A 25593-nucleotide genomic window follows, 5' to 3' on the forward strand; every position below is an offset into this window, starting at 1 on the left:
AATTTATTGTCTATTATTTATTATTTAGAAGCTCCCTCATCTCTACATTGCTAATTATGGCTTCTGTGTTTCTCAGACATGAAACAAAAATTGTTCCCTTTCTAGTTCCTGTTAACATCTTGTCCAAGAAAACAGTTGTCTGTCAAGTCAACAATTTTATTACTCAGTTTATTGCTTCATTTGCAAGAGAGTGTTTCTTCACATAAAAGCAATGCTGGTATCTTTGTTTTTCTCCTTATATCTGCTCTTTTCAAGGCCATGTTAATGGTTTAGTAAGGCAGGAATGCAAGTGGTTAGAACAATCTGTATTTTTCTAAGATAAAAACTTATCACTTGTTGCAACATTGAGTATCTTACATCAATGTACAAATTATGCATTTTTGAAGTGAGTCAATGGTATAGTTTGAAAGTACTTTTAAAATAGAGTTTAATGTCCTCCTGAGTAACACACCGGAAAACCACAGCACACGTCTCCTCACAACTGGAGGCCCCTGGAGGTGTAAAATTTGAACTACATAAAGGAAAAGAACCTTCAGTCATAAATCCAGGTTAATGTTAATATATTTAATAGTAAAGTGTTGTTCAGTGAAGTAAACACTTTTGCATTATCCCTATAATTGATCTAGCATACATTATTGCAGCGTTTGTGTGGAATGCACATATTTTATGATGGTTTTGGGTCTTTTCATGTGTCCACATTTAACTAGTGCAGGCCTCTCTGATTTGGCCTTCTGTAGCCTTCTCCAAATTTTCTTCTTGACTTGTTATTTTATTCAGTATGTCCTGGCATTTTATCTTTTCACCATCCCAGGCCTCTTCTGTCTCCTTCCCAAGTGTCCCATGCTTGTCTGATCTCTGCTCGGTGGAGACTGGCTGCTTTCTGCTTCTCTCATCTCGTTAGTAATTTTGAGTTGCTTTCTGCATCATTCACTATCTGCCTACTCTGATTTCCTCTGAGACACTACTCTGCATATATTGTATCAGCTTCACTTCTTTGACCACTGTTTGTCTCTCTCATATAGTATTGGAAGCTTATTTGTATACAAAAGCAGAAGCTAATTAATGATTTAGTAAAGTTCAATTTTTTGTTGTTGTTTTTGATTAAAATGAAGTGGAATTATCTTTCTGACAATATTCTACATGTAACCTTAAACATGTCTTTGTAACAGGAGGACAATAGCTCATGGAGGGTCACTGGTTCCTCATCCCTATGGAATAAGCCTTTTTGAACATAATGTTTATTTTACTGATTGGACAAGGATGGCAGTGATAAAGGCTAATAAGTTTGCTGACTCTAACCCTCAAGTTATCTACCAGTCTTCACTGAGGCCATATGGAGTGACAGTTTACCATGCTCTCAGGCAGCCATATGGTAAGCCAACTGATTGTTAAGAGAAGTGTTGGAATCGTCCTCCTGCTTGATCCAACTGCCATTAAAGTCAATGGAAGTATATATCCACTGACTTTAATGGCAGTTGGATCAGGCCCTTGGTGACAATTGAATATTGTATGTGAGACATAACTATGTACTGAGTGTAGGGCTATATCTGGACTACCACTTACGTTCGTATAAGTTATGTCACTCAGGGGTGTGAATAAGCCACCCTCAAGTGATGTAAGTTACACCGATCTAAGCGCCAGTGTGGACAGAGCTATGTCAGAATCAGAGCTTCTATGCTCTCATTGTGGGTGGATTAATTAAGTTGATATGAGAGCTCTCTTCTGTCAGCTTAGGGTGGCTAGACTAGAGAGCTTACAGCGGTGCAGCTGCGCCTCTGCAAGCTCTCTAGTGTAGCCATAGACTGAATACAGAAAGTTATAGACCAAAGTGTTTACTTTTTGGAAGGTGCTGAGCAATCTGAATGCCAGTTAACTTTAGTGATAGTTGATGATCAGTACCTCCTGGGAATTACTCAGCATCTTACAGGGCCCTCTGTGTCATATTTTCCTATTGAAGTTTTGCCCTCATTAGGCAATACCTCCAAATGATTTGCCGTAAATACTGAAAAAATGTCTGAAAATATAAAAGTTGATGATGTATGGAAAGTTTATAGCATGAAGATTTAATCCCATCCACATTATTTTCCAGTAAGAAATCCTTGTGGAAGTAATAATGGGGGTTGCGAACAAATCTGTGTTCTCAGTCACAAAACAGATAATGATGGGCTGGGCTACCGCTGCAAATGCACCCTGGGCTTTGATCTACACATGGATGGGCGACATTGCATTGGTAAGAAAGTGTATTAGTGGTTGTTGCAAGTAGCAGTGCTATTGATGAAATTATGTCTGTAAATGGCCAGTGCACTAATGACTTCAAAACATGTGAATTCCATAGCTGTGTACTGGCTACAAAAAAATAATAGTTGAGAGAGATACAATAACTGAGAAGAAGAAAGTAGATAAAAAAGAACGGAGCCCCAGGAACTGAACTCTTTGGGAGTTTATAGGGGAGGGGACTGGGCAGACAGGAGGGGTCCCCATAGAAAAATAGTAAGGGAACATTGAGGGGACTCTAGTCCAGTTTTGTCTAGAAAATTGTGTAAATAGGTATTCAGAATCAGAGGGTAGCCATGTTAGTCTGGATCTGTAAAAAGCAACAAAGAGTCCTGTAGCACCTTATAGACTAACAAATGTATTGGAGCATGAGCTTTCGTGGGTGAATACTCACTTCGTCAGATGCATGAAAAGGTATTCAGAGTATCCTTTCCCTGTTTTCCATTACCAATGTGGGGTTAGATATGCGAAGTTGTTCAGCACTTTTTCCTATGACCTTTGTTGACAGCTGTAAAATTTAAACGTAACAATTTCCACTGTTGCTCCTGTCTTTTCATGGTGACTTAGGAGCATGGTGGCTTAGGACTTGTGTTGCTACAAGTGTCAGAAAAGAGCTGATGTGGTCAGCTCAGATATAATCTGGTGACAGAGGTGGCCCCATACAGCCTATCAATTCTCTTTGCACAAATGGTCACCATGGAAATGAATGAGAGAGCCACGATGCCTGCTTTTCTTGGGGTAATGTTTTCTGTAAAGAGATGTAGAATCCTTAGCAACTATGCAAGCGGAAAAAGAGGAAGACCCTGCTGCATCACCATATGTTTCAGAGATTCTATTTTTTTTCTTTCTTCCATTTTACTTTTTCAGCCTCTATTTGCGTAAATTCCATTTCTGCTCTTTCCTTTTCCCCCTTCTTGAAACTCTAATTTTTTTTCTCATTCTCTTCTTCTCTCTCGTCTTCTATACATCTCTCTTCCCCCCCAATCCTTCTGTTTTATGTGTTTAAATTTTATTGCCAAAACAAACATTGCAAAATAAAACTAAAAAGTTCCTTACCTACATTTAATTAATTTTGAATCATCTGAGCCTGAGGAAGCCCTTTAAGTCACTAAAATCTATACGTGTTCTTTTCTTTTATAGCTGTGCAGCAGTTTTTGCTCTTTTCATCACAATTGGCAGTGCGTGGGATCCCATTCAATATCTCCACCCAGGAAGATGTGATTATCCCAGTGACTGGGAGCCCTTCATACTTCGTTGGAATTGACTTCTGTGCCCAGGATGACGCCATTTTTTTTTCAGATACAACTAGAGATATAATTTATAAACAAAAAACGAATGGGTCAGGTGAGATGCAAACTGTTGGTTTGGTTTCTTTATGTATCTTCATATGAAAAAGCTAGGTATTTGCCTTGGCAGGAAATTTTGTAACCTCTTGCAAATTTTAGCCATTTCACAAATGTACTCAAGCCCCAGTTTTACATTCTTTGTACACCCAAACTGCAGTGGGTATGGAATCAGGCCACCCAAAACTGACGTTTTGCAGTAGCAAAAAAGAGTCTATATATGCCCTCTTGGTGCAAATGGTACATCTTTGTGCCATTGCTGCCCGCTGTGTATCCAAGCTGGATTCACCACTGGCCATATGCAGGTGACATCTTCATTGCTGCTTTTCCTGTAGGAAAAGACAGCTTTAAATTACACAGGTGTCATCTCGAGTCCTCCATAGCCAAACCCAACCCTCTATATTAGGACTGTGCTGGTTGTCTGCAGGCCACTGTTGTTTGCACAGGATGTTATGATTAGCTTGTACCACTGAAGCCCAGCTCTGGAAGGACATTATACTGCTGGAGGCCCTCAAGTAGGGTTTGCACTATCTTTTCCCAAGGCAGAGGGTGCAGTGATCCTGCTCCATTACATACTAGTATTCATAGACGAAGATATGTAAATAATCTTTCATTTTTAGAAAATACCAGCTAATTGAAACAATGACAGTAAAATATCAAAAATACAAAAAGGAGTATTCTAGAGAAATAGAGATGAATATCAATCCCAGTTTCAGACTGAGAAAGTACGATCACAAATATTTGTACTAATCTTATATGGGACTACTGTAAATACCACTCTGAAAACATTCAAAAAGATAAGAAGGTGGCAAGGATCCTTCCAATTCCTTTAAAGGATCTGCAAGGACTGACGCTTGCATTTTGTGTTTATTTTCCCTGTTTAAGGGCACACTACTGCAGTCCACACTCAGGCAAAACTCCCACTCAAGTCATTGTTGGATTCTGTTTTCCCTCATGTCTTTCCATTATAGGTGTATATGCTGGCTAGCATAATGGTGGCTCAGTCCCTGACTGGGAGCTCTAGAGGTGGTACTGAAATGCAAATATTGAATAATAATAATCTTAATGTGATTGTGTTATCCATAGACTGACACTCTGCTGGTTTTTGGCCAGCTTGGCAACCTAGTCAATAAGAATTATTCCTGCTGTGTTCACTTAGGAGTGAAATATTTGTGCCCCCTCCTCCCACTCTCTCAACTAGTGCCAGTTCATCAATTCTGCTGTATCTTTACATTGTGAAAATCGGGTGTTTCTTTTTTTATCTCCTTCTGTGAGACAAGACTCTGGCCTGATTGTTTGAGATAGTGCAGTATAGCAAGAGACCACACTAGTTGTGTGATGATTAATAAGAATCTTATTTGTGGTATTATTAGGAATGTTCCTGACTGAAGTACAGATTAAGGACCAGTTTCTGCCCTTCCATACACATGTACACCTCTCATTGAGTTCAGTAAGGGCTACATGCACATATGGGAGGGGAGAACTTGGCCTTACTGGACTTGACTCACTCCTCTGTCAAACTGGTGAAAAATTCCCTGAGTGCTCATCACCCGGCTCCGTCAGGGTGCCTGAAGTTGGCCAGTGCTGCCCAGACAGTGGGTAGCTCTGGCTGGGGAGGGAGGAAGCATGGCTAGGGTGCCTAAAGGATGTGCTGATTCAGTGTGTCCCTTAATGACCTCCCTTCGTAGGACTCCTGTGAAACCCTGTTTGCAAATTATAGCTGCCTTTTTCTGGCCAAACCTTAATTTTCCCTCTTCCAGGATGAATCTCCCTGAGTGTAGCAAGCCCTCTCTGACACAGGGGGTGCAATCCAGCTGCTGTATCATTGGTTGGTAACTCATAGATAATCAAAATTATCCAAAAGCAGGATCGCTCTGCTCTGTGAACAAAATTGTGCTTTCCTGTGATTGTATCACATCCAAAGGATTTAATTTATACTGTATCTATTGCAAATTCTAGGCAGAGAAATTCTGACAGCCAATAGGGTGGAAGGCATTGAAGATTTGGCCTTTGATTGGATCTCAAAGAACCTGTACTGGACAGATCCTCGATATAGGAGCATTAGTGTAATGAGGTTGACGGATAAATCTAGACGAACTATTGTCCAGAATTTAAATAACCCTCGATCAATAGTGGTTCATCCTGTTATTGGGTAAGTCTGATTTTGTTTTTATTTTAAAAGCTGCAAATAATTGTAAGTTTTAGCAGCACCAGCACAGGTTAAATTTACATTTCAGAATTTCTGGTTTTGGACTTCATCTACTTTCCAAAATATTATCTTTCCCACCAGCTTCTTTCTTCTGCATTTTTCTTATCCTGGCCCAGATTACAGCATCCCAAGCAAAGTGCAAGATGATATTCATTGAGCATGAAAGGAATATTCAACAGAATTATCTTTAAAGGCACAGATTTTTTTATTTTGCTTTTGTTGTTGATGTAAAGCCAAGAGAAGCTTGTTAGTTTTATATCATTTGGATTAGAAAATTGCTCTCCACCTCCACAGTCTAGAGATAAAGTTATATATGTATTATTTTTAACACAGAATAGTTCTGAGAAGTATAATTTGGATCCTTTTATGACCTTCAATTTCTGTATTTGAATAATTCTATTTGAAACTTGTAAGATGCTGCTGTTTGTCTTTGACATATACTCTAAGCAATAAGATTCTGCGTTGTGTAATACAATGAAAAGAAGAGTCTGTGTTTCTTTTGATGGAAATGCCTAACCTTAATTGCAACTCTCCATGCAACTGCAGCTATGCTACAGTGTCACTTTCACTGCATACTTTAGGTTCCTATCCCTGGTATAGAGTATCTTAATGATTCTTTGCATATTTTCCTTAATTGCATCTTCATTTTTAATAACCCATTCCCCTAGGCGGTTGAGTTATCCTAAAAGTGTAGTGATGAGCTGATAAGGAACATTCCTAATCTCTAACCATTGGAATGTGAAGCTTTGTTCACTGGTAGAGTTGTGTTAAGCAGCTAAGCTCAGCTCTATGACTGTAGGTGCATTGACAGGTCAGGACAAAACTATGGACATATTAATGCCTACCTGTAAATATTAAGAAAGGAATTTGTCATCGTTTGGTTTGATTTTTCTTTTTGAATTAAATCGCACTATACATTAAAATCTTGACAAAAATGTGGCTACCTCATGCCTAAAGGAACAAAACATCTGAAAAGTAGAGGGTACTGTGCTTAAAATAGATATTTTGCTTCTAGTGTCACTAACTGTATAAGGGTGGACCAGGGAGGTGATATATGTACTATTGAAAACCAGTAACTACACAGATCTTTGAAGCTGCTGCTCTTACCCAGTATGTTTGATTCATTAACCTGTTAAATCCGGCACCTAGAGGTCACTTGCTGTGCTTGGTTTTTGCTCATTTAATTAAACATTTAGCATTGCAGAACACTGCACCCCTCCCCATCTAAAGAAATACTCGGCATTTGTTAGGTTTATAAATCTCGGAAACTACCCTTACTCAACACACACATTCTTTTAAAAGTATTTAAGAGGATGCTTCTCTCTCTTTTATATATTGTCTTTTTGGTTTAGTAAACTCTCTCTCTCTCCTTGCTCCTTTCTTCCTGCTGCTGTTCTGTATTATCTTACTCAGATGTTGTCATAACCTTCATTTCATCTTCATTCTTCTTCAGCACAGCCACTTTGTCCTTCACAATTACTTTCAGATGAGAGGAGTTCCGTGTGATCTTACAGACTCCAGTTTCTGCTGCAACCATTGACTCCTGTTGTTTGTACTGCTTTGGCACTGAGTGGAGTGAACAACTTTGCTCTTTCTGCTGTCTAACTAACCTCTCTCTTTCTGCTGCATGTGCTCTATTGCTCTATGAGGTTTATCTGCATGATCTTTTAAGTGTAACTTTTGCCCTAATTCTGCTCTCTGTTGAAATGTGCCTTTTCTCTGCAACATGTTTTTTGTATTTATGATTCATCAGTTCCTTATTGTTCAAACTCCGTCACTTGTTTTGTAATGATTTTGGGAATCACCAAATTAACCACTTTTAAGAGAGTCTTGTTACCTGCCAACACAATCAATTAGTAACTTATCTGTGCAAATATGTATAAAGGCTGTTGTGGTGTTCGAACTCAGCTTTAATTGTCTACCACCCACAATTTTGAATTGACTCACTTATCTTCTGCAGGAAATGATATTTTGGAGTCCCTCTTTACTTCTTCAAGGGGTGGAGATTTAGGAGTGGCGTGAATACATAACAAAAAATAAATGAATCAGCAACATGCTTCAGAGCTGTTGCTCTCATCTGTTTTATTATGACATGTAGTCATCTGAGTTGTTTACTTGATTTGATGTTTCACCTTTAAGTCATATGCATGGAATCTTATTCTGCACCTCCCAGTTCATGTTGGTACTCTGAGTTTGTTTTGTAAAATATTATTGCCCAGTGCTGTAGTCACTGATCTGTAACCAAAAAAATGTCCCAAGTGGAAGCATTTGGTTTCCCAAATGATAACAGCGGTTTCTCTTTCCACGTGCATAGCATGGTTAAGTGTCCATTAGTGCTCTGTTCACATATGCTATAATGCAGCCTAACTGCATCAAGATTGCATTGGCTCCTCGTGAGCTTGCATCTACTATCTCCAGTGTCAACTGTATTCATGTGCCTCGTACTATGGAAAGAGGAAGGGCTTGTGGAAACTGTTTAGAGCAGTGCAAATACCTTCTCCCCTCTCTTAGTGTATGCAAGGGACTCTGCTGGCTCTGGGATGTGCAATTTAGACCCCCCTGGGTCAGATGTAATGAATCTGGGTCCTTTTCCCTGCTTACTTTTAGTGAATTTGGGTCCTTTTCCCCACTTAGTTTTAGCAGAATACCTGGATGAGTATTATGAAATATATTGTTGTTGGATGGAGCCATTTCTTCCAACCAAGAGAAAATCTGATTTTTAAAAATGATTGTGATGGCGTGACACAAAAGAGAGAGTGCATGTTTTTTTGAAATGTACATTGATTGTGTTAACCAAACTATTTTCAGTGGACAAAAACAGCTATTTCTTCATGGTTATGAATATTTCCCAGGCATTTTCTTCTTTTTTTTCCCAGTTATATATTCTGGACAGATTGGTTCCGCCCTGCTAAAATCATGAGAGCCTGGTGTGATGGATCCCATGCCTTGCCAATTGTGAACACAACACTTGGCTGGCCCAATGGCCTTGCCATTGACTGGGGGTAAGAAAAAGACCGATGAGAAGCCACGGAGGCGTTTTGAGCAAATATGTATTTCTTTCTTTAAACAGGGGGCATTGTAAAAGACACCTTTGCAACTATCTTTTATTGTTTGCAAGAAGCAAAAGTATGGAACACTATATTTCATACTGCGTTTTTCAGTGCTTTTATTTTCTCTGGGAGCGGTATTTTTTTCAAAATGTGAAAACGTGAAATTTGAGATTTTCTCAGAAAAAAATTCTGAAATAACTTCATGAAAAATCTAGTCTAGGACTGTTCACTTATTGGGAAACGTATTTCTGTTTGTAAATTTGTAATTCTTTGAGATAAAACCTTTTTATTGTTTTTAGTGCTTTAAGGCTGTATTGGGTGGATGCCTTTTTTGATAAAATTGAGCACAGTACCTTTAATGGGTTAGACAGAAGGACTCTTGAACGCATTAATCAGATGTCTCATCCATTTGGCTTGACTATCTTTGGAGGTGAGTCTGGCATTGAAAAATATTAGCTGTATTAAAATCCATAATATTTACCATGAAATGAGCTGAGACTGTACACAGTGAAGTATTATGCAATCTTTTGCGATGCACGTTTTCTACAAAAAGACAATGTTGAAAGTTCGTGTAATGAAATATACTCAGTGCTGCTTGTTTACTTTTGAAGGCTGCTTTTCACACATTTGTACTGAAATCATTTGAGAACTTAAATGATTGTTCTTGTAACTAAGTTAACCTTTTCAGTGCGAAATCTTGGGTATGTTACACTACTAGCTACAGCTTCTAGGAGGGTGTGATTGTGTAATCACTAGACACTAGATCATAGTCTCTGAGAGGTTCAGTGAACCTTCAGCCACCACTGACCTCTCAAGAGGTGCTCTGTACTTGTGGATCGACTCAGTTGCATGTAGGATATGTCCTGATATTTATCTACAATGGCTCACATGATGTTAGTAAGAGTATTAGAACCTGCCCCCTTTTTGTGACATTATATTAAAAAATTGTTTTGCAAAATATCTTCAGATGCTGGAAAAGTTTATCGGCAAACAGTTTTTAAAGTTGTATTAGAAGTTGAGATGGGACTAGGTCATTATATCCTGATACAGAATCAGATCTGAATTTGAGCTTAGACAACGTCTGGGAGGGCAAGTTGGATCTGTTTTTGGAGCAGGTATTTCTGCGGATTTAGTGGCAGATCAGTTTATGGAATATCTTTCACAATGCATTATGCAATGATTTTGTATTTGCTGCCATTTTTTGTTTTTCCTGAAAGACTTAGGCATGAGAATTCATTAGATTTACATGACCAGCATTGAGATTTTATCCAGCGTCATTTGACCTTTTGTATCATATTGCACTATAACTGTTACTAAGTGTTAACTGTCTTTCAATACAGGTTATGCATATTTTACTGACTGGAGACTTGGAGGAATAGTTCGAGTGAGGAAATCAGATGGAGGAGAAATGACTATTATTAGGAGGGGGATTAGTAATATTATGCATGTTAAATCTTATGATGCTCATTCTCAAATAGGTAAGCTAGCTCGTTGTACTCACAAAAGAGTCAAAGTATTTGCCCTCTCACCTTTAAAGGTTACCCCATTGGGCTGTCACTGATTATGTAGTTCAGTGTTCTGTGACTGGGTGTGGTTTTGTGTGGATGTATCTGTTAGTTGTTTAATAACCTCATAAAGATGAAATTCTAATTTCATTACATTCTGCCCAATTTATTATTTATTACAACTCAATATTTCCACTTTCATAAATAAAGGGTATATTGATTAAACTGCACTATTTGTCTGATACAAAAACTTGAAGACTGGACTAAACATCTTCTAAGTTGTGCTGTACCATTCATTAAATTATCTCCTTTTACATGGTTAAATTTTTGTTTTAGTCTTTTCACTCAGCTGAAATTCTGTGCATGAGGTTATTTGAATGAAGTATTACATGCAGTACACTGGCACTGAAAAATCCACCAATTTATCAAAAAATGCAACAAAATCTAGTGGTGAGACTTTCCACTTACATAATGCTTTACATTTTCAAGGTGCTATCCAAATATTGTGTCAAATCCCATTGTCCTTACTCAGGAAGATGTTCCAGTTTGCAGCGTACGTGTGTATCTGTTTCCAGACCCTTGCCAGAATTGGAACCAAAATAAGTAGCATGTTGTTAGATTTGTTTTCTACTAGGAGAAATGTGTTATTAAACACTTTCTGTACTATGGGCCTGCTTCTGATCTCATTTATACACTCTAACCCTGTTGACTTTTCACTAGCGTGAGAGCAGAATTAGGCCTTAAATATTTTTTTAAAAACTTCACCCAGATCATTTAGTTTTACATCATTAATCTGCCACAGTTTATGTTATGTTTTATGATAAACAATGTATTTTAACAGTTTCCAGACTATTGCAAATTGAACATATATTAATCTCTCAGGACATTTTCTTTTTAGGATCTAACTATTGTAATAGAGGAACAAATCCCAATGGAGACTGCAGCCACTTCTGCTTCCCAGTACCTAATTTTCAGAGGGTTTGTGGCTGTCCATATGGTATGAAGCTGGGTCCTAATCAGCTGACATGTATTGAAGATCCATCAAATGAGCCACCGACTTTGCAGTGTGGTTCCTATTCATTTTCCTGTGGCAATGGAAGATGTGTGCCTAGGTACTACCAGTGTGATGGTGTTGATGATTGTCACGATAACAGTGATGAACAAAACTGTGGATCGCTAAGTAAGTCGTCCTTGTAATTTACAGTTAGTGATACTTGCACTACAGACACTTTCGGTGGCTCAGTCTGCATTGATTTTTTGTGTTTATTTGAGGACAAATCTTAGAAGTCTTCCTAATCCATGTGACTAGTCCCATTGGAGTTACATGAATAAGGGATATATATTTGGGCCCCTGAAGCTTAGACAATACATCTTTTGACTGAAAATGGGGCTTGCAATGTCACAAGAGTGGCTTTTTCTAGGAGATTTCCATTAGTAAACTTTAAGGGATTAGTAAGGTTGCAAGATACTACAAGAGTAGCTGCTAGTGGTATTTTGATATTTCTGCTGCCAGATGAAGTTAGTAAATGCAGTGGTATGTGGATGTTTGAACAAAATTGTGTTAGGGTTTGGGTTCTGGGTAAAGGTTTGGAAAGGTTTTTGTTTTATCTCCCTGAGTTCTGTCTTTTTTTCTCCCATTCCACAGTAAAGTGAATGAAGACTGCACTTTCAGCCTTTACTGTTCAGTTCCTGGCTTTTCTGTAAATTGGCTCAAACATACAAAGTGTTTAAATGTGTTGATCAAAAATAAAATGTGAGAGTAGTAGGAGAATTACTGTTGATAATATAATGCAGACAAGATATCGGATGAATACCACGTGTTTATTTGGTGCTTGGCATCTTCAAGGTGATTTATAAGCAAGAGTCTCATTGACTTTACTGGGAGTTGCATGTATGTAACGGAGAGTAGAATCTGGATCTGTACTGTTACTGTAGAAAAACTATGATGTCATTTTGGTGAGAATGAAGGAGCAAGTGACCTTTCTTCTTTTTTTCATTGTTTTGAAATATTTTTTAAAACCTTTACCTTTTACCTTATCATTAATAATTACAATTTAAAAAATTGTTCTAAGCATGTATTTCTTAAAATTACTGATGGTTTTTTGCATAAATAATGATTTTGGTACAAGTTTTAGAAATTGCATTATTACATTTATAGTCCTTGAATGTGTTTTCAAGGAAGGCAACTTTTGGAGCTATTGCTGTACAAATGTTTTCATGTTTTGTTTCTTGTTTAGATAATTCTTGTGCTTCGTCAGCCTTTACCTGTGGCAATGGGCAGTGCATTCCAGGTCGCTGGCGTTGTGACAAACATAACGATTGTCTTGATGGTAGTGATGAACAACATTGTCCTACGCAGGGTCCCACTTCATGCCCTGTAACCTTGTTCACCTGTGACAATAGCAGGTGTATTCCCAGGATCTGGCTATGTGATACAGATAATGATTGTGGTGATGGGTCAGACGAAAAAAATTGCAGTAAGTGTCAGAATTATCTGGTTTGCAGTACAGTGTACATAGATTACATATGACTACATAAATATATGTACATATGTATATGAGAGGGATACATATGTTCAGAAGGAAAGAAAGAACCAATATGGAACTTGGAATAATACTATTTCATCTTATGAGACTTGGAAAAGCCAACATGCGTTCAAATATTAAGACCATATGGAAATACAAAGCAGTCACTATTAAAAATGATGTGATTGTGACAACTATATTGCTCTGAATTGTGGTATCTGCAAAACCCCATTGCATTGCAGTTTACAAAATCAAAGAAACTAAGGCACAGTGTTGTAAACACTTACATACATGAGTGATGCCATCGATTAGTCTATTGATAGGAAGGCCCCATCAGATAATATAGTGTGAATGTTTTCACCCAGCAACAGCTCACAGAATTTTTGCAATGGAGTAAGAGTGTTAAGCTCCCTGGTTACCCTTCTGCAAGTCTCCTTCTCACAGGTTGGAGTCTTGGTTATAAAGAGGATGGTGATCAATTGTTCATGTCTACTAAGGGTAGGGTGAAAAGTAAACATCTTAATCTGCAGCAAGGGAGATTTAGGTTAGATATTAGGAAAAACTTTAAGGATAGTTAAGCACTGAATAGATTACTTAGGGGGTTGTGAATCCCCTTCACTGGAGGTTTTAAGAACAGGTCAGACAAACACCTGTCAGGGGTGGTCTAGATATATATAGTGTTGCCTCAGTTTGGGGGGGCTGGACTCGATGACCTCTTGAGGTCCCTTCCAGCCCTACATTTCTATGATTCTATGGTCCTATTTTGCACAACTTCCAACCTGCAGCTAAATAAATCATTACCATGTACTAGTGTCTATGGTAGAATATTTTTTAATTTATCTTGCTGTTAGCTGTTAGATAACATGGATAGCTAAGAGAGGTGAGTCAAATGTCTTCATGTTCTGACCATTTTGCTGGTTCAAGGTAAAAGGAAAGAATGCAAACACCTTTATTTTTCTCTTAATAGATTTTACAGGGACGTGTGAACCCAGTCAATTTCAGTGTCCTGACCATCGCTGCATTGACCCATTTTATGTTTGTGATGGGGACAAGGATTGTGTAGATGGAGCAGATGAGCATGATTGCAGTAAGTACAATTTCCCTTGTAAGCATGGTTATTTATGAATTTGTTTGTTGCACGTGCTGGTTTCTTTGGACTCTCTCATGCCATGTAAGCACAGGCTCTTAGTGAGTTTGGCATAAAGCTGCTCAGAGTTGCAAAATTCTCCTAAAATTCCCCAATGTGTATGAGTAGTATGTCCAGTGCTGTGTGAGTTGGTGCAGAGTGCCAGCAACCTGCTTTCTCTGCCACTGGGGGGAATCTGGTTTCCCAGGGGGTGCAAAGGTTTTATAGTTTCTGTGCTCCAGGGAGCAAGAGACTGCAATAAAGCCTGGATTTCTTGCATCTGCCTATCTTTTGTAGCTACGGACAAGATAGGGACAATCTAGCCCTTTTTAAGGTAATAGCTAATGCAATACTGTATTTATTCATTTGTAGTATACAACTGTAGTGCCTCAGAGTTTAAATGTGCAAGTGGAGACCAATGCATCAATACTTATTACCAGTGTGATGGTGTTTTTGACTGCAATGATCACTCAGATGAGACTGGTTGTCGTAAGTACACTATGATGCATAGATATTAAAATAGAGACTCTGGTTATTAAAGTTTATAAAAACTGTATCTCAACCACTATTATAACCTCAAAACTACTTTCAAAATACTTAGTCTAAAAATATTTCTCCCAAGCAGGAACTCTGCATACAGTAGATTCCAGCCAAGAGCAAATTTTCTGGCATAGGCTAGCGTTTTCATTCTTCGTGGATCCAAACCTTGAATGGGGGTTTTGGCAGACTTGCTCCCAGCATTATTTTTTTAAGATTTAGAAATAAAATTTTAAAATATTTAGAATTATGATACTTTTTTGAAATCTTCTAACCCACAAGAGCTAGACCATAACTGAAGCTTAAACACTTTGTAATTTGAGCTAGTTCCTTTGAGTAATTTTGTAAATTAAAATTAATCCAGATTTTGAGGTATAGCAAGCAGATAATTGCTGTTTAAAAGACTTGTAGCAATTTGTGTGAATATATGCGTGCATGTGCATATTAATGTGTACATACTCAACACGGTGTGAAAAGTGAATGAAGCCACTGGTTTTTGCATTAAAAAAGTAGCAGAAGTATTTAGGAGAGTCTAAAACTTCCTGTCTGTAGCCAGACTTGGACCTGTGGCAAGTGGATACAATTCTATTGACTTCTCAAGAATTGTACCCACTTATACCAGAGTTGAATTAGACCCATTGTATATGTATCTCCATTTGAGCATGTAAATACTTTCCTTAATACCAGATATCACTCTTCTAGCTACAAGACCATCAGGGATGTGCCACCAGAATGAATTCCAGTGTCAGTCTGATGGCAATTGCATTCCTGCTTACTGGGAATGTGATGGCCATCCTGACTGTACAGATGGCTCAGATGAACATCAAAGATGTCCTGCCAGGACCTGTCCGCCATCTCTTTTCCGCTGTGATAATGGAAACTGCATCTCTCGAGCGTGGATCTGTGATGGTGACAATGACTGCAGGGATATGACTGATGAGAGAGATTGTCCCACTCAGCCTTTCCGGTGCCCCAGCTGGCAGTGGCAATGTCCAGGTCACAGCATTTGTGTGAATCTGAGCAAAGTATGTGATAACATCGCAGATTGTCCTAATGGAGCTGATGAATCCCCACTCTGCAGTAAGTTGCTGTTTAGCATGAACAATAGTCTAAAAACTTTTGTGCTGTTTCAAAAAGTTATGCAATACAATGAGCATCATCACTGCTGCTTTGTTGTATATTCGGCATAGAAACATTTCTAGCAGAAAATGCAAGATTCATTGTGAACTCAGAAATGTGGTCGTATTCAATATGAAGTTTGGTTAAGTATGAATCTCAGACAGGTGAACTGCACCTTGCAGTAGAAAGACAATTCCAGGGAATTCACTCCACGTGATTGGGAGCAGTCTTTATTCAGTGGACTTCCACTGACTTCAGTAGAGAGTTTTGTTTTATCAAGGAGTAAAATATTAGACACTATTTGCTTATGTTTGACATTTTAAAAATGGAACCTGATCAAATATGTTGTCATTTAAAATTAAATTGGATTCAATCTTCAATATTTTCTTAGATATTTCTAACTTGGTTTTTTTCTGATTTTAATCTAAAACCCATGAGGGAGCAGAATTTGTGTTATGTTGATTGCGACTGTTGATTTTCACTTAAGTGTAACTTCTTTATTTCTTTCCTTGCTTCCTTCCTCTCTTTAATCAATGCACGCTCTCAGATGAACCTCAGCCAGGTATGATTATGAAACATATTAAATTACTGTGTATTAATAATATTTTAGTTTCCGATTTGCACTGTAAATGATTTATATACTTCCAGCTAACTTTGCTTTTAAGCATTATAGAACTTTAGCAAAGACTCTCATGTTTTGAATTCCTTTTACATGATAGTGACAAATATTATTAATATACTTTCCTTTTTATGAATTATACATACTGTACATTAGTGTGATGAATAAAGATCCTGGCCACATTCTCAATAATTGACAGTTGCATGTGTATATCGGAAAGCAGAATGTGGCTCATAGTGCAAGTGCACAGGATTGACGCAAGCATAGAAACTTTAAAAAAAGATCTGCTTGTTTTCCCTCACCCTTGTTTCAGATCAGGAGAGTTGCTCTGACAATAATGCTGGCTGTACTCACGAATGCATTCAAGGGCCATTTGGAGCTCAGTGTACATGTCCAGTCGGATACTATCTTGCTAATGACTCCAAGACCTGTGAAGATATTAATGAATGTGACCCTCCAGGCTTTTGCAGTCAGCGTTGTTACAATGAAAGAGGGTCTTCGAGGTGTTACTGTGATGAAGGATACATTTTAGAAGCCAATGGAAGGACTTGTAAAGCTGCAGGTGAGGAATACTGATATAAAATCCAAAACAGTGAGTAGGGGTTTTAGATGCAGTCCACAGCATCATGTACATAGACATTTTGATAATGCTGCAAACTCCCTGTTTTATAAGAGGTTATAAAAATAGTAATTTTTTAGTAATTCCTGGCATATAACCCTGGATATTAAAACTGTTAGCTGTGAGGCTAGCTAGTAATTATCATCCTTTCCAATGTGTTTGAAATGGCTTGTTCTAGAATTCTAACGTTGGGACTGTGAAAGTATGTTTTGGAGGAAGGTGTTCAGTGGGTGTATAGATGCTCAGCACCTCTCAGGTTTTCGCCTATTCAGTAAAATTTGCCTCTGGGCAGATGGCAAGGTCTATGAACTACTTAAGTCCCAGCCTTACATAAGACTTAAATATTGCTTTGGGCTCGCCTTCTGTAGAGCAGCGAATGTCACCCACTGGTTGTCATTCTTCATTGTCTTGTAGTTTCTTCATGGCACTCCAGAAGTACAAAGGAGTCACAAACCCAGTGGATCTTGTCACTAGACTATTCCTCTGTGATAGCGGGAATCCCCAGATGGTGAAGCAGCTCTGCACCACACTCCTTGCAGACTGTGTGGTTAGAGAAAAGGAGCATGGCAGTGTCACTTAGGCAATTACTGCCTGCTGGGCCATTGACATCATGGGCAGCTGTATGTTAGTCAGAATGGCCCTGAAGATGCCCTGACTTATGCTGGGGCCAGCCCATCCTAGGATAACCCTAGAAATATGGCTGCTTTAAGGCTACCTTTGACCCTTCACTTTCATTCTTGTACCAAACATAGCTTGACTGAAACAAATAACTGGGCTCATTGGGTGGTATTCCTCAACACACACTATTGACAAAATATACATAGTGTATTCAATATCTACATTATAGGTGGTGCAGGTAACATTGTTTATAGTGCGGATTGACCAACAGCTCCCGTTTTCAGTTGCTTATAACGTTTGCCAAATTTTTAGCTGTTCTGGCTGAAATATTCCTTACGAGGTGTCTACCTCAGGCAGATTTTTTTTTTTAAGTTTCAACAAAAGCGGTTTAGATGCTTTCAAGAACAAAATTAGGGAAAAGTTCATTATTTTGCCCATATTAAAAAATGTACACAACTTGTTTTATTAAGAACCTGTAGCACTTCTATACTTCGGCATGAGACAAACCCACTCAAATTTGTCCAAGTTATAAAATCTTAGTGGTTTGTTTTCCTCCCCTAGAAAAACTTTCTGAATTGTTTATGGGGTTACTATTGCATAGTTTATTTGTTTGCATTCGTTTCTCTTCTTTTGCAGAGTCTGGGAATCTTCTCTTACTAGTGGCAAGCCGTAACCAAATTGTTGTAGACAACATCACCTCTCAGTCACACAGCATTTATTCTCTGGTTCGAGATGGGAGGAATATAGTAGCTATTGATTTTGATTCAGTCACTGATCGCATATATTGGTCTGACACCACACAAGATAAGATTTGGAGTGCTTATCAAAATGGCACAGACCGAAAAATAGTAAGTCTGTTGGGGAATCTAGTCTTTTATTTCTTTTCATTATGTAAAGGAAGAGAGAATATACTATATCTTCCATTAAAAAAGATGGAAGATGCAGTGTTGTCAGATCCATGTTGGTCCCAGGTTTATAGAGACACCAAGTGGGTGAGGTAATATCTTTTATTCAACCAATTCTGTTGGTGAGATAGACAAGCCTTTGAGCTATGCAGAGTTCTTCTTCAAGTCTGGGAAAGGTACTCTCAGGGCATGTCTACACTTAAAACTCTGCATTGGCACAGCTTCAGTGCTTAAGGGCTTGTCTACACTGGCACTTTACAGTGCTACAACTTTATCGCCCAGGGGTGTGAAAAAACACCCCCCTCAGCACAGCAAGTTTCAGTGCTGTAAAATGCCAGTGTGGACAGTGTACCAGTGCTGGGAGCCACACTTCCAGCGCTGGTAGCTATTCCCCTCATGGAGGGTTTTTTTTTTATAGCTATGCCACAGAGGGATAGCTCAGGGGTTTGAGCATTGGCTTGCTAAACCCAGGGTTGTGAGCTCAATCCTTGAGGGGGCCACTTAGGGATCTGGGGCAAAATCAGTACTTGGTCCTACTAGTGAAGGCAGAGGGCTGGACTCAAGGACCTTCCAGTTCTATGAGATAGGCATGTTGCCATATATTCTATTCTTTATTCTAACTATTCCCCTCATGGAGATGGTTTTCCTAAAGCTATACCACGACTACACAAGCCACGTTAAAGCGTTGCCCCGGCAGCGCTTTAATGTTGCAAGTGAAGATGTGCCCTAAGTGAAGACACTCCTACGTCCACAGGAGAGCTTTTCCTGTCGACATAGCGCTGTCTACACAGGGAATTAGGCTGGTATAACTGCATTGCTCGGGGAATGGATTTTTCACACCCCTGAGTGACAAGTTATACCAGTATAGGTCTGCAGTGTAGACATGGCCTTAGAGTGTCACAGATAAATACAAGCTTGAACGCAAAGTATCAAGGGGTAGCTGTGTTAGTCTGTATCCACAAAAACAACGAGGAGTCCGATGGCACCTTAAAGACTAACAGATTTATTTGGGTATAAGCTTTCATGGGTAAAAAACCCACTTCTTCAGATGCATGGAGTGACTTGAACAGATAGTTTAGCATAAGTAGTTAGCACATGTTATAAGGGATCATTCAAGGGGAAGTAGTCCCTTAGAATATGTGCTAATTTCTTTTGCTAAACTGCCTGTTCAATCTTCTATTTAGCTGTGACACTCTGACTACCTTTCCTAGACCTAAAGAAAAGCTCTGTGTAGCTTGACAAGCTTGTCTCTCTCACCAACAGAAGTTGGTCCAATAAAAGATATTACTTCACCCACCTTGTCTCTCTAAAGAAGGAAGAGGCAGCTCTCCATGTATTATAATGAAAAGGAAGTTAACGTAAAGTGAAGCAGCTCACAATTTGCAGGAAGTAAGTTTAAAATTTGATGGATCACACACAAACACACACACACACACACATGCACTCTCTCTCTCTCTCTCTCTCCCTCGATAGTCTTGCATGTGGCCTTGATGTATTAATGCTACGCACATTATTCTAACTCCTTTCTTGGTGCCAGAATGTAAACTCTTTCTTACTACTCGTGGGCCATTACTCACCCAAGTAGTCCTATAGATGTCAATAGGAGTACTCAGGTAATTGCTCATCAATGGGAGCATGGGGTTCATAGACTGGCCCTTATTTTGTATAAGAAATCTAAAGGGTAAAGGTTACTTGTTTCCTCTCTTCCATAGCTTTCAAACAATTGTTACCAATAGTGAATTGTAAATTATTTAGTGCCAACTAACTATTCAATGTTTTTAACAGGTGTTTGACAGTGGTGTCACCGTGACTGAAAGTATAGCAGTAGACTGGGTAGGTCGCAATCTTTACTGGACAGACTTTGTTCTGGAAACAATTGAAGTCTCTAGAATGGATGGGAGCCACAGGACTGTGCTGATTAGTGAAAATATAACAAACCCAAGGGGACTAGTGTTAGATCCCAGAATTAAGTAAGAATTTTTTTTTGTTTTTGTTTTTAAAAAATAGTATTTTATAATGATTACAATGGTAAAATAATTTTAATTTTTAACCAAAGTGCAATATTTAAGATGTAACCAAATTTATCGTAATTGTAAGTAACAATTAGCGTTTGGATTATAGGAAATTTCAAGTTTACTAAACTAAGTTTGTTCACAAGTCTCAGTTACAGGAAACACTTAACCTTGTTCAAGTCATAGTATAATACATCCATTTGTTAACTGTCTTTCACTTTAATTACTCTTTGTTAACATGAAACAGATATTGTAACACTTACTTGTATGAAGTCCTGTTATAGCTGTGTTGGTCCCAGGATATTGGAGAGACAAGATGGGTGAGATAATACCTTTTATTGGATCAACTTCTGTGGTTTCTCTCACCAACAGAAGTCGGTCCAATAAAAGATATTGCCTCATCCACCTTGTCTCTCCAATAACACTTATTGCTTATATAAGAGCTTATGCTTTATAATGTTAATATGTTGTGGTTATTTAGTGTTGCATCACATAGCTACATACAGTCTAATGTGTCATGTCTGTATAGCACAGAGCTGGTTCTGTTGCACACTGAAAACATTTGCACTATGTTAAATTGAGAGAGCTGCCAGTAACTCATTAAGTGCTTTCCCATCTGAAGATGTGACAAAACAGTCAGCGCTGAATATTAATGGCAGATGAATCCCCCCTTCACTATTTATGTACTGCTGCTGACTGTACTGAAGAGTAGAAGGTAAATCGACAAACCCTTGCATCCATATACTGTTTTATTAGCAGAAAGTTGGCAGCCTACCGTGCTCTCTAACAGCTTGAGTCTGAACTATGCTGTCAGTCATGCTGAGTTGCTCAGTTACAATAATATGGTAGTTGTATAGGGGACACACCGTGAAAGACAAAATGTCTATTTTATTAAGTTGGCATTAAGCAGTTCCGGAGATGGAATGTAAAGCATTTTATCTAAGAGTTGAAAAATAATCACATGATTATAAAAAAACTTTGTTAGAAGTACCAATTGTGTATCAAAGCTATAGCAGAAAACATGTTTAAAAATGTTTTATTATAAAAAAGTGATGGTTACACTTATTTTGAAAAAGAATCCTCATCCACTAATCCTACATTGATTTCAATAGTGTTTATTGCATAGTATATTTCATAAGTTTCATTTTATTTTTGTCTAACAAGACTTTCTCTGAGATTTCTCAATATGCAAATAATTTTTCTCGATCAGTAACCACACATTACTTTTTACAGTGCTCATGTGATGTTCTGGACAGACTGGGGCCAAAATCCTCGAATTGAAAAAGCTAGCATGGATGGCACAATGCGAACAGTTATTGTTAGTGATAAAATCTACTGGCCCAATGGACTTTCCATTGATTACCCAAATAAACTGCTGTACTTTGCTGATGCCTATCTTGATTATATTGATTTTTGTGATTACAATGGAAACCACAGGCGACAGGTGGTAGCAAGTGACTTGGTAAGACAATAGTAATGAAAAAAAAACTGTTTCCCATGGTTCTAAGGTTCTTTTGTGGCCCCCATTAAAGAGGGGACTAAGAGATTGAGTTGCCAAAGGTCATATAGCAGAGCAGGAAATTGAAATTGGGGTCCTGAGTCCAGGCTAGTGACCTAAACATTGAGCTATCCTTCCTCTCATCTGGCTGTTTTTAATAGCATGAATTCTAAGGGCCCTATCCTCCTTTGCTACTAAGCCCAGCACACTGGATGTAGCTGAATATGTTATGTAAAGGTTGGAACAACATAAGGGACATTCTGACTAACAATGAGACTGCCATAATATGCCTTGTGCTGCTGCTCTTTGGTGCTAGCACTCACTATTGAGAGGAGCAAATATGGAAACCATGCTCCCACCTATCATCATGGCGTGAGTTCCAGTGTGGTGGCAGCTAATATCTGCTACTATACTTCAGGTCATCATTAGTACCTCTCATCTCCATCTACTCATGGTACACATTGTTGCTTGCAGCACAACTTTGCCCACGGTACTGCCTATCCACACGTTATACCACCTATTTAGTCACAAGCAGGATTCAGTACTTTATATAGTGCTGAACAGGTTTATCAGCTAATGCTATTAGAAACATAGAAGTATGTGAGGATTAATGTATGGAATTCCACTTAATGCTAATAAGAATTACATTCACAAATCTTTCTATATTAAAACAGGAATCTATCCCTTTATATGGAATAGAAAATATGAACTAAATCTTTACTATATAACATGCATATGTAATACATAATATAAGATTTATTTGGAGTGGCAATAACTGAAGTTAACTGTCCGTTTTGTGGTTAATTTATTAAGTGGATGAAAGGTGTGTATGTCAGAGTGAGTGTGTGTATGTAGGGGAACAAACTGGTCCATGTTTTTTTTTTAGTTACAGTCTTAGTAACGGTTGCCATAATTGTGGATTGCGTAAACATGAGTTCTCTGAACTGCAATATTAAGGATGTGTTAAATCCTCAGCTACTATAAATAGGCATAACTCAATTTAAATCAATGAAGCTACTTAGATTTGCAACAATTGAGGCTCTAGCTCCACTTCTATGGCAGGACAAACCAGTTCTTGTTAAATTGGACCACTATAATCCTCAGCCCTCTTCTTTAACCCAAACCTAATTTTCCCCAGATTTGGATAAGCAACCCTCTACAACAGGCCAGTAAGCAACAGGGAATTTCAAAGGTACAAAGGGCACCCAACTCCCATTGACTTTTCCACTCATGCCTTTGAAAATCTACACCCACCCCTTTATTTAATAGGCCCTTCTGTTCTACCCTTACAGCATCTGACAGTTCTATTAATCTTCCAGGCTAGGCATCTTGTATTTGACAACGACAGACTAATGTTTATTTACCAAGTGCCTTTTAACTTTTAAAAACTTCTTTTTTTCCAGAAAAGCAATTATCACCTATCCTCAGGTGACAGAGAAGAGGGTAAATCATTTGTATTCCTACTGAAGGATGTGTGTGGGGTGACAGCTGTTATGTTTTCCATTGTTCTTAGCTCTGCTGTTATTTCAGTGCAAGTGCTGGTTAATAATACCAATGGAATTAAATTGGTAAATATTGTTTCCTCTAGGTATTACGGCATCCACATGCTCTGACTCTCTTTGAAGATTTTGTGTACTGGAGTGACCGATACACTAATCGAGTCATTCGGGCCAACAAATGGCATGGAGGAAACCAAACAATTATGATTTATAACATTCACCAGCCTTTGGGGATTGTTGCAGTCCATCCTGTTAAACAACCTGGTGGTAAGTCAAACAAAGCAACTTTGACACTGCAAAAGCAAAATCTGCAATATGCATGTACATAAACACTATTGGAATCATTCATGCCAACAAAAGGCATGGGTTAAAATAAGATTACATTGTTAACGGTATTCCCTGGCTGTTGGGGTTGATCCAATCCATCCATCCTGGTGGTAAATCAAACAAAAGTAATCTTGGCAATACAAACTCAAAACTGGCAAAATGTATAGTAAGGAACTGGTATCTGGAGTTTCTCTGTTATTTATTTTTATCTTATTTATTCAGTCAGTTAGTTACTTAGTTTAAGATAACTGGCACCTTAGAATGCATTTTACATTGTAAAACATCTCTGTCTGGAATAGATGGGTGAATTGCTTGCACACAATTTTGTCACATTTTTAGATAAAATATCTTGCTGGCTTGCTTCTTAAACATTTTTGCTTTGATTCATAGTGAAAAGGAAAGGGAAAAGGATGGTGCTATTCCATGGTGTGGCCACGCCTTTAATACTATGTGCAGTTCTGGTCATCCCATCTCAAAAAAAGATATATTAAAGTTGGAAAAAGTACAGAGAAGGGAAGCAGAAACTATTGGAGGTATGGAACAGTTTCCATACAAGGAGAGAGTAAAAAGACTGAGACTGTTCATCTTAGAAAAGAGATGAGTAAGGGACGATATGGTAGATGTCAATAAAATCAAGACTGGTATAGAGAAAGTGAATAGGGAAGTGTTATTTATCCCTTCATGTAACACAAGAAGCAGGGGTCACCAAATGAACTGAATAAGCAGCAGGTTTAGAACAAACATAAGGAAGTACTTCTTCACACAATGCACAGTCAACCTGTGGAACTCATTGCTGGAGGGATGTTATGAAGGCCAAAAGTATAACTGTGTTCAAAAAATAATTAAGTAAATTTGTGGAGATTATGTCCTTCAGTGGCTATGTGCCAAGATGGTCAGGGATGCAATTCCATGCTCTGGGTGTCCTTAAGTCTCTGACTGCCAGAAGCTGGGACTGGGTGATAGAGTATGGACCACTTGATAATTGCCCTATTTTGTTGATTCCCCTGAAGCATCTGGCCCTGGCCACTGTTGGAAGACAGTATACTGAGCTAGATGGACCATTGGTGTGACCCAGTATGATTGTTCTTATGTTCTTATATTAATCTACTGTATTATTCTTCTCTATCTTGAGTTCTGGTTTTATGCCGCTGCCTTACTACTGTTTTGTTAATCTCTTTTTAATTTTTGGTAGGTTTTAAATGAGAAATGATGACATTTTATCCTTGAGTTTGTAGGCCTCTCAGATTAGCTAGATTAGCCTTCTGCTAATTGTTAGGGGTAGCCTCAAAACATGATTTCACTACGTGAAGATCACTCTTCATGAGAACTCTTTAGTGGCAAGCTTGTGGGATTAAACGAAGCAATCTAACTTGGAAATGCAATAAGTAGATCAGTGGTGATCAGAGAGACCATGTTCCCTCTGTAATTTTCATTTTACAAGTTTAGTCTGGGATTTTCAAAGAGATCCATGGAGTTAGGCAATCAGCTACCACTAAAATTGAATGGGATTTGAGCACTTAACTAGCTCTCTTGTTCTGCTTTGAAAACCCCAGCCTTGAGAATTAATTTAAATCCTCTAAATTTGGCATTATGGATAAGGTTAATATGATCATGGACTGGGAATCCTGCACCCCTCGCCATGCAGTGGCATCAGGCATTGCATCTGGATTCCGATGTTCTGCATTATACAAATGAAATGAAATGGCTGGTATGTCAACACCAATGTTGTTTTGACAATCAACATGGGAAGGTTATTCAGTGTTACAGTGTCTTAGTGCGTTCCTGCTTCTAGAAAACATTGTTCCTGC

General features: G+C 38.4%; 1 protein-coding gene across 2 annotated transcripts in view; it reads left to right on the forward strand.

The window, feature by feature from the left end:
* LRP2 (LDL receptor related protein 2) overlaps positions 1-25593 on the forward strand; it is a 191998-nt gene that overhangs the window by 59216 nt on the left and 107189 nt on the right. The window contains exons 14-31 of one of the 2 annotated variants that reach the window (XM_050916323.1): positions 1170-1372; positions 2090-2230; positions 3415-3618; positions 5577-5769; positions 8703-8828; positions 9176-9306; positions 10217-10354; positions 11280-11561; positions 12619-12858; positions 13874-13993; positions 14405-14521; positions 15272-15649; positions 16236-16250; positions 16621-16869; positions 18181-18392; positions 20235-20419; positions 21695-21923; positions 23548-23725. In XM_050916323.1, coding sequence (XP_050772280.1) covers positions 1170-1372; positions 2090-2230; positions 3415-3618; positions 5577-5769; positions 8703-8828; positions 9176-9306; positions 10217-10354; positions 11280-11561; positions 12619-12858; positions 13874-13993; positions 14405-14521; positions 15272-15649; positions 16236-16250; positions 16621-16869; positions 18181-18392; positions 20235-20419; positions 21695-21923; positions 23548-23725 — 3341 coding nt within the window. The remainder of the gene's footprint in view (positions 1-1169; positions 1373-2089; positions 2231-3414; positions 3619-5576; positions 5770-8702; positions 8829-9175; positions 9307-10216; positions 10355-11279; positions 11562-12618; positions 12859-13873; positions 13994-14404; positions 14522-15271; positions 15650-16235; positions 16251-16620; positions 16870-18180; positions 18393-20234; positions 20420-21694; positions 21924-23547; positions 23726-25593) is intronic. The other variant, XM_050916322.1, reaches the window with a different exon arrangement.

The sequence above is a fragment of the Gopherus flavomarginatus genome, chromosome 10 (assembly GCF_025201925.1).
Source record: "Gopherus flavomarginatus isolate rGopFla2 chromosome 10, rGopFla2.mat.asm, whole genome shotgun sequence".
In the NCBI taxonomy this organism is placed as follows: Eukaryota; Metazoa; Chordata; order Testudines; family Testudinidae; genus Gopherus; species Gopherus flavomarginatus.